Below are 18494 nucleotides of genomic sequence, written 5' to 3' on the forward strand. Positions count from 1 at the left end.
AGATATAACAATTTGTTAACCTAAAAATAAATCCTGTTGTACAATAACTCGGCCACCTTCACCTCTTGCAACATCTACAGACCATCAACTTTCCTGCACCTGCGGCTAACCTTAAGTTTTAAATTCCTGGTAAGATAAAAAATAAAATAAAAGCTATTCTAAAACAGTTTTTTCTCCACTGTAGCTGATGCTTGTTTATGTGGAATTGATGTTTTTTTCTTAATGTTATATTTTCTTGGCTTTTTATAAAGTTGAATTGAAATTAAATTAAATAAAGACATTTTAAAAAATTAAATTAAAGAATAGAAGCTTGTGTCATTGTACATATATACAATATTAAGGTGCTCTCCAATAATGACATAAAACACAAATAAAATACTGGAAAAGGAAAGACATAAATATATAATACTAATAAAACTACTCAGCAAACTTTATACATTACCATACACACAATATAAAAATATAAAGTGACCAGTGAGGAGATAAATAATTAAAGCTGCGAGCGGCGTCATAGGGTCCGATGAAGCGGTCACATACACCACTGTTGGGGATTTGGGAATTGGCCTGAGCAAATTTGGTGTAAAGTGCAATACTCAATAGACCAGGTTTGAGTATTACAAACCTAGTCAAAAACCTTGTTTAGGTCATTGTACCTAAACAAGCATGATGTTTAATCAATTGCTAATGTACATTATACTGTATATATAATTTATCAATATAATGTACTTGTAATACCATATATATATTTTAGTAATGTACATTTAAATCTACACACATCATTGTAGTTGCAAAGTAAAATAAAATAACAATTATATTTCTTGTTGTTTTTTCCAATCTATATTTAATGTATTTAAATATAGAAATAATATATACATATTTAATATTTGTCAATGTTTTTCCCTTCTATTGATTTGTATTTAATTTTTAATTTTCTTTTTGTTATTTTTCACATTTATTTATTTTTCTCACACATTGTACACACATAGTATTGACATAATAATTGATCATTTATATATTTATGTTTTAGTTAATGGTGCCAAATAAATATTTTTTTCCTAACAGGATAAATAATTGTGATTTTCGTTCTGGCCATAGAATAGTTCATTTATTGGAAAAATCAGTCAAATGTCTTTGTGCTTTTTATTCCCCTCTGCCTTTGCCGTTTAGGTCCTGGTGTGTCATAGTGTTTGTTGTTTTATTTGAGAAAGCTCCTATGAGTTATATATAGTATCAAAAAATAAATAACAGGTTCAATCATTTCAGTGTTTTGAACTATATTTTTTTGTTTAGATGCCTCGCACGAAGTCCCACCGCCGCTCCGAAGCTGCGAAGAGGCGGATGGCAGAGAAACTAGCTCCTCTAGTTACTCTTGCGCCACGGACGGATCCTGACGATGCCCGCATTGGTATGTAACGGTCTGTTGTCATTGAATGTCGTTTGTCTGAGAAGCTTCAGTTAACATTTGTTTTTTGTAAATAGGTGTCGGTACCGGGAAGCGTCACGCCGTCAAGAAATGGGAAGTTTCTAGTTTGACTGGACACCAGCACAAACTGACCATCCCTGCTGAGTCCCCGGATAAGAAGGTAATTTTATTGGCGTCTGTGGCTAATGCATTTCACATGTGTACGTTTTGATTAAAACATCATTAACTAATTGCCATTCTGTGTGTGTAGTTTGTTCTTCTTGTGGGCGATTCCCACCTGCGATCCATTGCTGATGGGATCGTCAAGATGCCAGAAGGAAGGCTTTCCTTTGGCGTCATGTCTACCCCTGGGGGCTCCGCTAATGATGAGAGGATCGAGTTGCTCAACTCCACTCTCCCATATGATCCTGACCTGGTGGGTTGTTGTTTCTTGGTTAATGGCGTGTTGCAGCCGACTTAAAAAGGTGCATATTGTCACCTACCGGACTGGAGTGTTTAAATATTGGTGCTATCTACTTCAGGTGTGCCTTCTGGCGCCAACTAACAACCTGAAGAGCACCAGGAACCCGGAAAAGGCTGGTGCTGACTTTGCCAGGCTTTTGTCCAGCATCCTAACCCGCTGGTCCAGGGTACGTTAGTAAAGCCTCCAATAATGCATGTTTGTTTAATGTGCAGCATATCAGAATGAAATTAAAGGAAATCAATAATTGTTTTTGCTGTTAAATTAATACATTATATATAACAAATATTTTGAACAGCTCGTGGTGGTCGACTTCCCACCACGTCTTGATGCTGATCTGTACCCACAAGAGATGATGCGTCAAGAGTTCCCACAGAGTCGCGGTTAAGCTAGGTATGTTGGAGAGAACATTTATCGACTTTATATTATTAATATTGTCATTTAGTGAAATTATGTGCTAATGTTTACCGATTGTCTTCAGGTGTTAAGTTCGTTCCCATTGCGGAGCACTTCCCAGTGGGAAATACAGCTCTGTGGGCCAGAGATGGTGTAAGTAAAAATGATATGCTCCTCTGCAGGTTATGTTGGTTTTTCATGGGGTCTTTTTAATGTAGTAAATGTTTGTAATTTGATTTCACAGGTCCATCTGTCTGACAACGAGGGGATGCCTATACTTGCGCAGCTGCTCTGGAGGACTTCTTACTTGGTGAGTGAAATTAGAACTCCTCCATTCTGATCTTTGTTGTGCTTATTTCTTTGTGTGTAGCTTTGTGGTCTATGCAGGGCTCTAATGTGTCTGTCATTGTTGTGTGCTCGGCACTTTGCAATCAATCTTTATTTGTATAGCACCAAATCATAACCAATATTATCTCAAGAGACTTTACAGTAGCGCAGTCTTAAGGACTGACTCTTCATTTTATTGATACACACGTATGCATATATACATATTTTTTATGCCTATGTGGTGGGGAAAAAACGTGAAGTCATCAATGTGTTGATTTTATTATCAGGAACTGGAAACATTGCCAGTAAGTAAGCCTGCGCTGGCACCCGTCAGAACACCACCTGTCCCACGCCATCGTCCACATGTGGTTTTGAAGGGTGAGGTCGTCTCACCACCTCCTCAAAAGGACCCCTTCTCATGGTCAGCTGTTGGACAAGGCAGGAAGGTATTTGACTGCATAACTCTTAAGTGTTGCTTATTTGTCTCTAGTGTTATCTAAAGGATAGTTGTTTTTCTTAAACCAAATGTTTCTCTGCATTACAGAGGAACACATCAGGCGACGACTCGTCCTCTGTGTTTCCGACCAAGGGGATGGATAAGCAGCAGGTAAAGTTTGAATGATCTAATGGTGTGTTGTTTGTTCATGTGCGCACAAATATAACACAGTAATTCTACATGTGTATTTTTCAGGTGGTGAGCGAGTTTTCCATCCCGCTGAGCCCCGTTTGGTTCAGCCCTGCCGTGCTGGATCTGATGGACAGGCTTGTGCCACCGAATCTCAGCAGTCCAGAGTCAATCTCTTCCCCCTCACAGTTAAAGCGCCCACGTGGCAAGGTCAGTTATTTTCTCTTATTGTCTGTAAAACATCTAAGACCGGTTAATACGTTGCACAGTGTTTATTCGTGGTTGTGTTCTTTGTTTCATTGGAAGAAAGCGCGTGCTGTGAAGGTGAAAAGTCAGAGTTCACCTTCCAGATTCCTGCATGGTGGGGTGGAGCGGGAGGTTTGTATTCATTTATTTAGTAGTTAGAGGAAACACAGAGCTTAAGTATTATACATTGATTGATTACTTATGTGTCTAATGTGTGTTGCTTTTGTTTTGTAGCCGCAGGTTGTCACTGGCTGCGTTGGACTGTGACCCAGCGTGGCTGTAGCAAGGACACCTGCACAGGAGGTGAGTTATATTTGTAGTTTAATAACTGAACATGTATTAACCTCTTTTAGCATCATTGGTTGTTTCAAGACAACAGTTGCATGTATTGTTGTTTTGGGGGAGAAAATGTTTATTTGATAAATCATACAATGATGCACCTGTGTGACGTGGATGAGGTGAATAATGAGGACAATAAGCTAGTGTGTTTGTCAGCTGTGATCTGTGATGCTCGGCATCTGGAATGAAAAAACTTGTTGGACTGCTTATTCATGGGAATTCTTTTTGGGGGGCAGAGGGATGCTGTGAAGGTGAAGACGAGGAGGTCACCTTCCAGCCTGCTGGGGTGGTGGCAGAGGTTTGTATTTTTTAGTTTTTTTTTCAAAGCGTTGTTGAAATCAGATCTGTGTAAAATATGTATGAATTCAGGAAAAACACACAAAGCATTGCATATTTATTCAATACTTGTGTGTGTGATATTAATGTGGTGTTTTGCAGTTGCAGGTCGACCCTGGCACTGCTGGAGCGCATGCTGCTCTGTCGCCCACCCTGGCTGAGGTCTTCGCTGGAGCACAGACTGCTGCTGCGCAGAAACGGGACATCCAATCTTCACCGGCAGAGTGTTCTAGTGAGGACGGCCGTTCTGCGCTGGAAGGTGAGGTGAGTGGTATGGTAGGTGTAGAGGCAGAGAGTTTGTGTGGTCGCAGCACAGTCAGGCCTGCTGCTCCTCGTAGGTCAGTCCAGGGCTCTTTTCATCAAGGAGATCGCCGCTTTGTGTATGGAGGTGTGCAGTGTATGGCTATTAGTCTGGCTGCTATGGCTAAACACACTATCCACAGTGTGTTATCATGGCAGCCAGCTGACCTGGATGAAGTATTGGTAGTAGGTGATGAGGTCTACAGTTGGTTGTATGATGCGGGTTTAGTGAAGGATGCAAGTAAGCACCTTTCTGGGCCAGAGCTGCCTAAACAGCATTTCCTTTTTGGACACAGCTTTGAGTTTGTAGAGGGAGCTGTGGTGTCTGGTGATGTAGATGTAGTGCAGGGAGAGTTTATAGACACTGATGTCCAATTCTCGTTAAGGGAGGTTTTGGCCAAGATTTGTGGAGAGTATGACACATCTTTTCTGACACTGGCGAGAAACAATTGCTCCATCATTGTTCAGGATGGTCGGTATGCAGTCGTGGACTCTCATGCACGCGATGCATTTGGAATGCAGTCGGCTGCAGGGAAGAGTGTAGCTGTTTTCTTTGAGAGCCTGGATGGTGTGTTTGATCACATCTGCAGGTTTGCTTGTGGGTTGCGCTCCCAAAAGGAGTTTGAGCTTTGTGGAATGCGTGTCACTCCCAGAGGTGTAAAGCGTAAGAGCGATAATTTAGACAGTGAAATTGTTGATGTCGAGCCAGATGTGGTGGTTATTAGTGAACATAGGCATATAGAGATGGAGTTTGATCATTTAGACAGTGAAATTGTTGATGTGGAGCCAGCCAGATGTGGTGTTTATTAGTGAACATAGGCATGTAGAGATGGAGTTCAACCCCATTGGTACAGATGTATCTCAGGCCATTTGTAGAAAGTTGAAAATTGAGTATGAGAAAGTTGATGTCTTTTCCATGACTGGTCTTTTAGGAGCGCCTTGTCAAAATGAGAAAATAGAAGAGGATGGTAATTGTTTTTTTAGGGCCCTTAGTCAGGCTGTTAGTGGGACACAACAAAAACATAGAAAGATTAGGCTGGCTGTTGTAAAAATCCGCCTTACTTTCTAAATGCTTCACAAGACTTTTTTGAGACGTGGGTATACGTCTGAGTGTGTCTGGTGTTTTTACAGTGTAGTGAATTCTCTCCATCATATCATGCAGGAAAAGCTGCTTCTGGAGCCCATGTTCGAGGTTCCACACTCTGACATCATGGCTGTGGAGCTGGACAGAGAGGTGGTTCTGGGAAAGTCACAGCCAAGATACATCAGGTGTGTGTTTAAGAGTAAATTAAGATTTATCACTTCACATGGGCACATGACTGGTGAGGTAGCCCCGCCCACCACTTAAACACATTTTTCACCCTGACTGTTGACTGCTTTCAGAGCTCCAGCTAAAGCGTCGCCAGAAGAGGAGTACGACTCTGGCATCGAGGAGGAGAACTGGCCCCAACAGGTGGACGCTGCTAACAACTGATCACTTGATTAACATTTTATCTATATAAATAAAATACTTTTTGGGGGGCAGAGGGATGCTGTGAAGGTGAAGACGAGGAGGTCACCTTCCAGAGTCGTGCCTGCTGGGGTGGTGGCAGAGGTTTGTATTTTTTAGTTTTTTTTTCAAAGCGTTGTTGAAATCAGATCTGTGTAAAATATGTATGAATTCAGGAAAAACACACAAAGCATTGCATATTTATTCAATACTTGTGTGTGTGATATTAATGTGGTGTTTTGCAGTTGCAGGTCGACCCTGGCACTGCTGGAGCGCATGCTGCTCTGTCGCCCACCCTGGCTGAGGTCTTCGCTGGAGCACAGACTGCTGCTGCGCAGCGGACGCTGCTAACAACTGATCACTTGATTAACATTTTATCTATATAAATAAAATACAGTTTTATTCATTAAAATATTTGTAGCAAGTTTCTTTTGTTTTCTCTTAGTGATGATTGGCTGTTGGGAAGCACGTGGACGTTATGGGAGCGTGTGATGTTACCATGCCAACCAATGCCTTATATCATGAGGGCATGACATTGAAATTCCATGAACACATTAATGCTTTGATGAGTTTCCCCCACCATGATGATGATGGTGCTCACAGTAAAAATGGCTGTAAATGCTTCACATTCCGGGCAGTTTATACGTCACATTCTTAAATTAGTGCAACTAATTACAAGTTCCAGAAACAATGAGAAGCTTTTAATCATCTGTAAAAGGTAATTATCTGTGATTAGTGTCCTCTTTTAAAAAGTGAAACTCTGAGTCATTAAAGGAGCAGTACAACTAGATATCATCAGCATAAAAATGATAAGACACATTTTATTTTTAAAACCACGGATCAACCAACCATGAGGCATCAGGTACAATAAAAACAAATTTGGCTCTAGAACAGAGCCCTGGGCTACTCCACATGACAGGTTGGACATATTAGACATAACATCATTATATATTATATTGTTTAATATTATAAATTATAACTAAACATATGTAACAGTGTGAATAAGTTATTAAATTCCTGTAAAGTTTGGGACGCAAATGTTATTATTTGTTGTTTTATTTTGAAAATCCTAGTGGATGTTAATCCTGCATATTTTTTGATGGAATGGTCTATTCGTATGATTGCCGTATGTTCAACCCACGGTGTTATTGGTACGTTTACCGAAGTACAAGTATGTAACATGTGACTTACACATATCAGTTAGCACTCACTGCTATAAACAAGCCTTGTCCCTGCCTTTAACAAGGAATTTAACACTTAAAGGGGACAAATCATGCTAAATCCACTTTTTTAGTACTTAAATGCATTTTGATGTATATTTAGATTGTTTAGAAGCACAGAAAAGTTCAAATTAATCTCTTCAGGTGCTCTGTTGATATCTTTATATTCTGTTTTAGTCATATTTTTCAATCTGTTTCGATTTTTTTCGATTCTCTATTACGTTTTTTGAACAATAACGTCAGTGGAACTGCCAAATTAGGACATCGACTCCAGGCCCAACACTTAGAGCAATCCGCCATTTTTATTTCTCGCTTTTATTTTGTAGTCCAAGCTCCAGGATGCAGAAGTTACGAGAGGAGAAATCAAAATGTTTGGTTGTTGGATGTAGTAACCCACACGCTTCATTACACCGTCTCCTAGCATCAGAACCTTTTCAAAGTGCCTGGTTGAGTTTTATTTTTCACGGAAATGTACCCACATCTGTGGGTAAGGTCATTTTTGTGTGCGCAAAGCTTTTCAAGGATGACTGCTTCTGCAACCTCCACCAGTATAAAGAAGGATTTGCCAAAAGACTTTGTCTGATTGAGGGTTCAATTCCTTCTATCTTTGGAGACGACGAACAGAGCACTTCGGTAAGCTGTAAATAACGCTAAAAAGTGTGACGATAAGACGTCCCTGTCATTGTTTTGTTAGCATTAGCAGTTGCAACGTCTTCATATGTTAGCGCTGTGTGCTCGTTTTAGATCCTTGATGATATGGCCTACGTGATTTAATTTAAGTCTAAAGTTTCTATTAGTCACAAATTTGAGAAAAGCTCTCATAAGGGACTTTTACTTTCACTTAAAGGTGCAGTCCGCGACTCTCAAATCATGTAAGGCTGGATGGACAAGTATTCCGTTGTTGACATTGTGTAAATAAAGTATGAATAAACTTTTTCTGCACCGCTACGTAGCCATATCTCTTCTATCAAACTACAAAAATGGCCGAGCAGGGTGGAGTTGAACCTGGAGAGGGGGCGGGGTATGAAGTGTCTCATTTGCATTTAAAGAGACCGCACCAAAACGAGTTGGTCTTAGAAGCACATCAGAAAAGGGATCTGGGGAGCTGCAGTGCAGTTCCGCTTTATATAGACCACTACTGTATGATTTATATCTAAAAAGGAAGGATTTAAAACCATGATATGTCCCCTTTAATCACGCTGCTGCCTCACAATGGGCCCCTTATGGCTTCACACATACATGACCTGGCCCAGCCTGGGATGCAATTTTTTAACTGGCATCCTTGTCTGCTTTACCTCCTAAAGATGGGTTAATCCCAACATGTTAATCAGGGTTGGTTGTTGCATTTTATAGGTGTGCATTCCTCGGATACCATGGTGCATAATACCCTGTGAATCTTCACACCCATACAGGTAGTCGCTATTAGAGTTGTTCAGCATGAACCATGGTCTGCTGTACCTTGTAAAGGGTAGTATTTAAAAAAAAAATCATGGATTGGCTGTTATAAGCTGGTATGAAGATAATTTTTTATAAAAAATTAAAAAAATCAAGGGGTATAGGTGCATACTGTACACCAATCACAGCGCTTCACACTGGAAGAAGTGCAACAGAAGCATGAGGGAGTATTACAAGATGAACTGGGGACTTTAAAAGGGTTTCAAGCTACTACTTGATAGTACTATAACACATTATTATACACCCAGACCTGTCCCTTATGCCATGAAGCCTAAAGTTGATGCTGAAATTGATAGACTGTAAAAAGAAAATGTCATTACGCCAGTAAAGTATTTATAATGGGCAGCACCTGTGGTTTCTTTGTTAAAGCGGGATGATACATGTCGACTTTGTGGAAATTACAGAATGACTGTAAACAGAGTCTCCGCTCGAACAATACCCTACATCTAAAATAGAGGATTTATTGGCTGTGTTGGCTGAGGGAAAACAGTTTACAAAACTAGATATGAGTCACGCATACCATGTCCTTTTGGACAAATACCTCTATGGCCAAAAGTTTACAATTGAAACTGATCACAAGCCTCTTATCTGACTGTTCAATGAAACCAAACCTGTTCCTCAGATGGTGTCTCCACGTGTTCAACATTGGGCTGTGTGGCTTTAGGCGCTTTCACACCAAACGCGACTGAAGCAACTCGATTACATTAAAATCAACGTAATTGACGCAACCTCAAGTTATCTCACCTAAAGCGACGTAACGTGTAATTTGAGCGACAAGATCACGTTCAACCTCGTCGCTCAAAGTTGAAAAATCTGAACTTTTTAAGCGACTTCAAGTGACAAATCCCTCATCCTTCACTGTCTGTAGAGTGGAGGCTGCACCCGATTTTGACTGGTTCATAGCGGGCTCTCCAGCCGTTGCTCCAGCACTCTGTGGTGAGCTCAGCGTATTTGGCCCTCTTTTTCTCATTAGCTTCGTGGATGGATGTCTATCCGGTGAAACCGGCAACCTCTCATGGCACTATTGAAAGGCTGAGACAAAGCTTCAGTGTCCATGGATTACCACAAATGTTGGTGAGTGGTAATGCTACATGTTTCACAAGTGCAGAGTTTGCAGATTTTGTCTAAAAATGGAATAAAGCATGCAACTTCAGCCCCTTTCCATCAATCATCGAATGGATTGGCAGAAAGAGTTCTAGGCTCCATCTTGAGTTAACCTGACAGGAAGTTATAAAGATCAAGAACTGCTCATGTCACTCTTTCTGAGGCTGTGCTACCTGTGCAAGTAAAAGCCAATGCAAGTTTTCTTTGGTCTGCGTCTTCCATGGTTTTTCTGGGCCACACTGTTATATGAAGCAAACATTATAATAAGTCTAAAATTGAATGAACATCTGATTTAGAACTAAACAAAACTAGTTACAGTTGTAAGGGCAAAATTGGTTAATTATGTTTACAAATACATTTACTCACATATTTACAAATATATTTACTCATAGACCTTATTCAACTTATTGCTTTAAGTTGTAACTTTTCATTTCTAATGTCTCATGCTCTTGGAGGTCAGTTGCTCACAATCCCAATACTTAGCTCTATCTGAAGGCCGCACGCACGCACGGCGAACTGACCCCCTCCCTGCCTTCTCCTCATCTCTCGAGGTGGGGGTAGAACAGCTGAATTGGGTAGAAATGTGTGTAAAGTGCAGTGTTAATTTTGACAGCAAAATTTCATTTAGTTTTAGTCATAGTCTTTTGACTAAATGGTTTAGTTTCAGTCATGATTTAGTCATGTTGATTCTATTAGTTTTAGTCGACTAAATATCATAATGTTATAGTTGACTAAAAACCATTAGAGATTTAGTTGACGGAAATAGTGTACATTTCTTTTTGTGTTTACATGTTTCTATGTCTACAATGAATTAAAAATTAAGTATGAACAGAAAGACACAAAGGTTTTACTTATATGAAAACAATTTTAATCAACTTGGCTTTCCTCTGTATGAAATAAAGGAACAGTGCTCCTTGAAAAAAAACATTTGTTCATAAAAAAAAATTTGGACAATCTTAACACAAAAAAACTGAATTAACTGCCATGTGTAGTATGTATTTTCACCCTTGGAAAAACATTTAAAGAAAAGTGCATGTGCTATACTGTCAGCAGGCCTTCACTCCCTGGATAATTAAATTAATTGAACTAAAAATAATACAATTATGCAAATTAATTTGAAGTATTTCAACAAAAATCTTCAAATATAAATACATTCAAAGGAAACAAAATATAAAAATATAATTCCATCAAGTATTTAAAACTAATAATAAAGAAAAAACACATATTCAAGATTTTATGAAAAAAAGTAGTCATATGCATTAAGTGCAGTCTAACAATATTTTCCCCTAACTACTAAACAACAACCATCAGGGCAGAAAAAAAACAATCTACTGGCATGGCGGACAGCCTTTTAAACACTCAAAAACAAAATCATTTTACTACATTTTTAGAACGAAATAGTGCATGTTGTTGCAATACAAGTACAGCCAATATCCCTTTTTATTTGCTTCGATTCATTTTAAGGAATGCGCTTCGTGCTAAAGTGCTCCTTGCTCTGTTGCGCTTACCTCTAGTGAGGTCTCCTGTAACACTAAACACCCGCTCTGCAAAGGCTTGAGAAGCTGGCACAGCCAAGAGGTCTAAAGCAAAAGGCTTTAAGCTGTGATAGAGAGAATCGCTTTTTTCCAGCCAAAACTCTGTTCCTGTGTCACAAGTGATGGGCTGTGAAAGCTCTTCCTTATACTTTCTGATTGGCTGCCTGATGTTGTTTTCAGAGAATCTTTGTTTAGGTGTTGAGCAGCATTTTGAGAGAAACCTGAAGACCGGCTTCTTTGATGAGGATGGTACTACTGGTTCCTCTGTGCTCTCCTCTCCATTAACATCAGACTCATCCTCTTGTTGCGAGTGTATGGATTTTACCACATACTCCTCTGCTGTTTTGAGCAGTTCCCGAATATTGTCATTAGTTACATTAACAAGGATTTCACATACACTGGGGTTGACAAAACAGGCAGCTGCTGCAAGTGGCGTGAACTTTTCATCAGTTGGATCCAAGATGTATGCAAAACGAAGGTTTATACTGACTTTCATTTTTTCTGCAAGAGTACCAAGGTCTCGGTAGCTGGTGTTCTCTTTAAAGTCATCAAGGTGGCTGAGCAGGTAAAGGAGAGCAGGGACAACCAGGCACATGGACATGGTGTCACTCTGAAGGGTTTGTGTATGTTCTGCAAATGGCAGCAGTAGTTCATGCAATGACTTAAGCTTTTGCCACTCACTGGGGAGCAAGCTGTCCCAACCCATGTCATTTGCTATTTGGCAGACCGAGTCTTTCACTTTGAGGAGGCGTGCGATCATGTTATATGTGCTTGACCAGCGTGTGGGGCAGTCATTTACGACAATAAGACCACACGCATCCAAGATCCTTTGTGTTGCAACAGATGACTTGCGAAAGAGCTTCACCACCGACCTTGTTTTGTCCAGGAGTCTCTTGACACTTGCCTCCTTTTGCATCAGGTGGACCACAAGTTGTAAGGAGTGCACCACACATGGAATACGTTCCATGTTAACATTATGGTACCTGAATAACAACAACAACAAACACAAATTAACAAATATTTTTTAAATATTCTATTTGAAACTTAAAATAATAAATTAAAAGTGCAAAAGAAACCAAATACCACAAACATACTCCAACTTTATTCATGCGATTGTGACCTGAGGTACTTAACTTAAAGTAATCAATAACCAAAAAATAACTAAAGCAATAAAAAAACCAAAGGACACAGATACGTTTGTAAAAAAAAAAAAAGCAGAGACAGTGCTTTTAATATATGCAATTCGAGGTTTATTTAAAAGACCAGGAGTAAGCATAAAATATTAAAGTATTTATTTCTAAGGATTAAAAGTGTAGGTTAACATGGCCATATTAAAAGTACAATTAAAAGGTAAAACCTTGCAGCCCTGGGCCAGAACCAAAAGAAATCTGAAAAAAAGGCAGATAAATATAATGGCTGGAGAGGAGGAAGCCCCACCCCAAACAAAACAGAAAATGCTACTCAAACACACTAAATAACAAAAATCCCAAGTGCAAAACAGAAAACGGGCCAATTCCCCCTCCCAAGCACACCCAAGGGAAAAAGACTAAAAGACCCAGGGACTGCTAAACATAACTGGTGCAGAGCTAAGGATTTCTAAAAGAAATACCAAATGATACAAAAATAAACTAATTCAACCAAAAAGAAACCCTAAAAATGAACCCTAAACAAAACAGTAGCAGGCTAAAATCTGCAATTAAAATGGAAACAAACGTTAAAACCCAAATACAACAAATACAAACAAAGTATTAAAACGCTTGTCCCACCTTAAAGTTGCAATAATAAAACGGGGGAAAATAGCTGCCACTGGAGTTCTACAGAAGCTCTAAAACCAGAAAGGCAAGTTAAGAACAGATTAAAATGCTCAAATGAGGGAGAAGTTACAAGCACACCTGTCACCAGCCAGCAGCAATCAAGACTGATCGCCAGGTGCAGGGGAGACTTAAGTAGGCCACTTCCACCATGAGGCAGGAAGTGGCACTATTGGAGAAGGGGAGCCCCTGCTGTCTGCTACAATCCCTACACAATCAAACTTGGATAAAAAGAGGTTTAAGATAATTGCTCACCTGAGCTCATCAACTTCAGGCACAGAGTCACTTTCCATGACTGGGAAATCTTCTGAATCATCTGAGGTGACGTCTTCTCCGTCTGAAGCTGTATTTATAAATGCTGCCACCATATTGCTCCCATTGTCTGTTATCACTGCGATGATCTTCTCAGTTGGTATATCCCATTCTTGCAGACATTTATCCACACAAGCTTTGATTGACTGTGCAGTGTGTGGATGGGCTACCTGTTCAAGAGCCAACAAAATGTGCTCTGGTTTATTTTGTTCAATGCAAAAATAGCATGAACTAATGGCCAGGAATGAAGCAGTCAGTCCTTTTTTTTGTCCACAAGTCAATTCCTACAGATATCCTCCGAGCAGCAGCCAGTCTCCCCCTAAATTTTTGTTTTTCATCTTCGTACTGTTTGTCTATCAAGTTACCCAATTTGGTTTTCTTTGGAATAGTCATCTTTTTGTCAATAGTTTCCATCATTAGAATAAAGTCCTCATTTTCAATAGTAGTGACTGGTAATCCTGTCCTTCCTATCCATTTCGCTATTTCTTCCTCTTTACTCAGCTGCTCTTTTGAGTTACTCTTGTATTTTAAGACACTTTGAAATGCTGTTGAAATACTCTGTTGAGTAGTTTTAGCCCTCTTTGCACCCGGCGGCCCGCTGTCATCATCTGGACGCTTCTGCAACTGTTAGAAAAATAGCGGGTAAAAGAAAAAAAGAAAAAGCATTCAACTTATTGTCTAAAACGTTTCAGGCTTTTTTAATTACCATACCACAGTAATGGGCAATATAGCTCTACAAACGTAACTCTAATGTAGCAACAAAAAGCTAAACATAATTATGACATGCTTACCTTTGAGTGGATTTCAGGGTGACTTGTCTGCAAATGTCGCTTCAAGTTTGTTGTGTTTTTACCGCTAATAGTTGCTCCACACGGTGTACACAACGTCTTGTTTTGGTTCACATCATATTTAAAGTGTGTCCATATGTCGGCTCTTCTATTTCTACCCGCAGTCGACGTTTTCATACTTCCATTGCAGACACAAGGAAACGCTGAAGCCTGACTATGCAAGACATCGTCCTCTGATTGGACGTCTCTGTGTTTCTCCCGCCTTACGATACTAACAGTTCCTCTGATTGGATGTTGATGGCACAGGTCTTTCCGTCTCGTTTTTATTCGTCAACGAAAATATCAATAACTTTCGTCAAAGTTTTTATCCCTGTGCGGTAGTTTTTATTAAGTTATCGTTTCGTATTCGTCAGACAAAACATGTCGTTGACGAAGACTATGACGGAAAATTTTTGTCAACAAAATTAACACTGCAGCAGTTGTCCTCGGTGAGCAACGGTCGTAACTCGGGTGAGTAATAATATTGATTGTTGAATATCTGCAAACTACTTGGTGTTTGATTAAAGCTAGGGTAAGTTTTTGCTTGAACTTTTCTTTATGTCCTGATAGAAATTAGGATCTTATGTGTTCTGAAAAAGAACAAAGAAAATCTGTCAACTGTAGCAGCTGTAAACCTGTAAAAACTACGACCAATGGAAAAAAACGAACCGTTTTTTTTTTTTTTTAACCAATTCAATTGTCCTGGAGGTGTGTCAGTCTCGGGACTCTGGAAAAATGGTTGTTCTTTTAATAATTAATTTCGTTTTAATATCTTAGTGAGCTGTAAATTAAGATTGAAAATAAATGGATGTGTAAAAGTCTCTCTCTCAGTAAGCTGCAGATCTATGATAACCCATATTACAGTGCTAAATATTACACTGCCAGATTTCATCTCATTTCAGATGATGTTTGCGTTGTTGTTGTCGTTGTTAATGTGGTTGTGGTGAATGAGTGATTTTAATTCCAAGTTGACTGGATTTATTTTGTAAAGCAACTTATAGGTACTGTAGGCTATTGGAAATTGTAAAATAAATAATTTATAATTATATTATAATTAAAACAAATAATCAAAATATCACTTCACCCTTGGGTAGGCACTGCCTACCTTGCCTACCCTGACTGCACGTCACTGGTCAACGAATAGATCTGATACACAGTTTTTTGTTAGCTTAGCTTTTAGCCTCAGTTCAGTCCTAATGTTGCTGTTCGTTTTCAGGATCGTCACATAGAAGGAGACATGTTGGGTTCATGCACCATGGCTGCCAGGGTGTTCCTGAAGGCAGCACACAGAGGTACGAACACACAGTACCTGCACAGCTGTGCTGTGCTCTCCTGCTAACCCCCACACCACAGCTTGTTATGACAGATATCAGGGCTGCCAAGTTTCAGAAAATGACAAGAGTGAGATTTTAGTGACCTGATGCGTTCCGGCGAAAAAAAAAGGTGTCCTTTTTAACATGCTTTGGCCTGTTTTAACGTTGATTTCTACCTTAAGACTGATGTCCTCACCTCCATGCCAGCGGCTCTCCCTGCACGGTGGCCTCCTAATGCTAGTTTTAATCAACCAGAAATTAAAAATGAAAACTAACAAGAATTTTGACAAAATACATGTATTAGTCAATATTTCATTTCAACCAACTCTCATCATGTAGCTGGGGACATGTCTCATATTGTAGGTGTTTGTCTCAGGTGTTGATGCCTTGATGACAGAGGCAGGGGGCTCCCACTTAAAACACTGTGGCCCAAGGCAGTGCTACCTTTACCTCAGCTCTCCTTGTCTGCAACAGAAAGGTGGTCATTAAAAAGCAAATCATGTAAAAAACATTAAAACATCAAATGATTTTTGATTGAATGAATGTCTTAGCAGCAGACTCAATGTTCATAGAAAGACACTATTACATACAAAAATAATCATAAGAACAGCTCAAATGAACATTAGATTAGACAAGGCATTTGTTTCATTTACTATGTATTTATGTTGATATAACCTACAAGTGCAATTCAGCTACTAGCAGTGTTCATAACACTGCTAGTAGCTGAATAAGAGTTTTAATTAATTTAAGTTCATGTCGAGCACAGACATACACACACGTAGGGGTGGGCGATATGGGGAAAAAAAAGAAATCACATCACGATTTTTTCTTTCTAAAATCACGATCACAATGCAATTTTTTTCATTCAAATTAATGAAACTATTTTAAAGTTATTTACCAATACAACAAACCAATTCACTTACTTAAAATCATCGCCCTAAACGGAAAAAGGAATAAAAGATTATTAAAGACAAGGTAATTTTCAATTTTTTCTTAAAATTGTATGTAAGCAATTTATCGAACTGGTTCCAAGTACAATTAACATCAAACAAAAGGGCTGATATGTTCTTATAGTCACACACAGTCTTTTTACTTTGTTTAACTTTCTGGTCTTTGGAGAGAGCAGACGTGTTTTCATTTGCTCCGATAACATGACCTTGGCTACAGCTGGCTACAGCTGAACAGCCTGAACAGCCTGAAAAACTGGGCCCAAGACTGAAGGAAAATGGTGAAAAAACCGCAGGGAGGCCCTTCAGAACCCAATTCGGGTTTGGAAGAGGTCAAGGAGATGATACGCGAGGGTCTACAAAACCTATCTGCCGAGATAAAGTCGTTGGAAAAGACGCTGGAAAACTCACTGGAAAAACTACAAAGCGAAACAAAGGTACTGAAAGAAAAGAATGAAAGAAATGCTGAAGAGATAAAATTGTTGAACGCGAGGGTTGAACAGCTGGAACAAAAGGAAAGAGAGAAAAATGTCATCATCACAGGCCTAAAGATAAAACCCAGGAGCTACGCGAGTGACGAAGAACCAAAATCGATTGAACAACAGGTCATTGACTACCTGAAGTCGAAGGACATTGTCCTGAACCCTGACAACATCAACTCCTGCCATCTCCTGCCAAAGAAAAATGATAACAGAGCTGTAAAAATAACCTTCACGAATATGAAATTCAAAGGAGAAATACTCAAGCAAGGAAATAAACTCAAGGGAACAAAGGTGTACATCAATGAAAACCTGATGAAACAAAATGCAAGCATTGCATGGAAGGCACGCCAAATAAAAAAAGGAGGAAAGATTGTGAAGACGTGGTCAAAAAACTGCAGGATTTATATCCTGGAAGAAGATGACGGAAAACCAGTTCTCATCAAAACGATGGACAACTTGGGAAAATACGAAGGATCCACCTAAACAACAACATTACTGATGGTAATCATGGATATGGACCCAGATCTATATAAACACTGGAAACAAAACTCAGACTGTGATTATTTTACGGAGACTGAATTAAATGTGGAAACCAAGAGTAAAAAAGGTCTGTAATTTATTCATTTCAATTGCTAGGTGGTGGGGTGATTAAGGATTACATTAAATTTAAATTCAAAGTGTTTATTGTCATATGTGCAGTTAGAAACACATTTTCCTGTACAATGAAATTAATACCTTGCTCATGAACTAAGATATAATAATGTGTTTATACAAGTTAAATCTAACAGTGGAAAATACAACGCTGCCAATAAAACTAACAACAGCAGTTAGAAACACGCTTATGAACTAAGATATATTACATTAAAATACTACCTTGCTTGTGAACTAGGATATAATAATGTGTTTATACAAGTTGGATCTGATCCCATCATCAGACAGTGGAAAATACAACACTGCCAATAGAACTAACAACAGCTGGATTACCCTTGATGTAGAGACAAAACAAGGTGACATTATGGATGAAAAGGGAAAAACCTTCCAAACACCTTCGAAAGAGGAACTGTTCTTGAACTGGAGGAATGCTAACAACGTCTGGCAGGGAACAAGGCCAAGAGGAGGAGGACAACACTGACTACAGATGAGAATACACAAAAAAGGACGGTTCAGAAGAAATCAAGAATGTTTTGACCAGAGAGACATGTAAACCCATGTAAATTTGCGATGGTAAAACAGGGGACGGGACCCGGATAAGCAAACTGCTTCTCTCGTCTCCTTTTTCGGCATGTACAAAAAAAAAAAAAAAAAAAAAAAAAAAAAAAAGTGAATGTAACCATGTCGGAAATAAACTGAATAAATAAAATAAAATAAAAAAGTAGTGTAGCATTAGCAACACTTCCTACATAACAAGGCAGCAGATCAGTCTAGTGATTTCTATTGATTATTGAGGTAACACACTCATGTTAATAAAATCCTACTTTAAGCAGTGTTTGAACACCTCATTTCACACAGTTTAGACAATCATATCCTTTACAAGATAAAACGTTACT

At 39.1% G+C, this 18494-nt stretch overlaps 1 protein-coding gene across 1 annotated transcript in view; it reads left to right on the forward strand.

The window, feature by feature from the left end:
* Nucleotides 1-18494, forward strand: part of LOC114464275 (ATP-dependent Clp protease ATP-binding subunit clpX-like, mitochondrial) — an 87787-nt gene that overhangs the window by 49518 nt on the left and 19775 nt on the right. Inside the window, exons 13-14 of the mRNA XM_028448320.1 lie at nucleotides 5836-5905; nucleotides 5978-6024. Of these exons, the coding sequence (XP_028304121.1) occupies nucleotides 5836-5905; nucleotides 5978-6024 (117 nt within the window). The remainder of the gene's footprint in view (nucleotides 1-5835; nucleotides 5906-5977; nucleotides 6025-18494) is intronic.

This window comes from Gouania willdenowi, chromosome 6, assembly GCF_900634775.1.
Source record: "Gouania willdenowi chromosome 6, fGouWil2.1, whole genome shotgun sequence".
NCBI classification, from domain to species: domain Eukaryota; kingdom Metazoa; phylum Chordata; class Actinopteri; order Blenniiformes; family Gobiesocidae; genus Gouania; species Gouania willdenowi.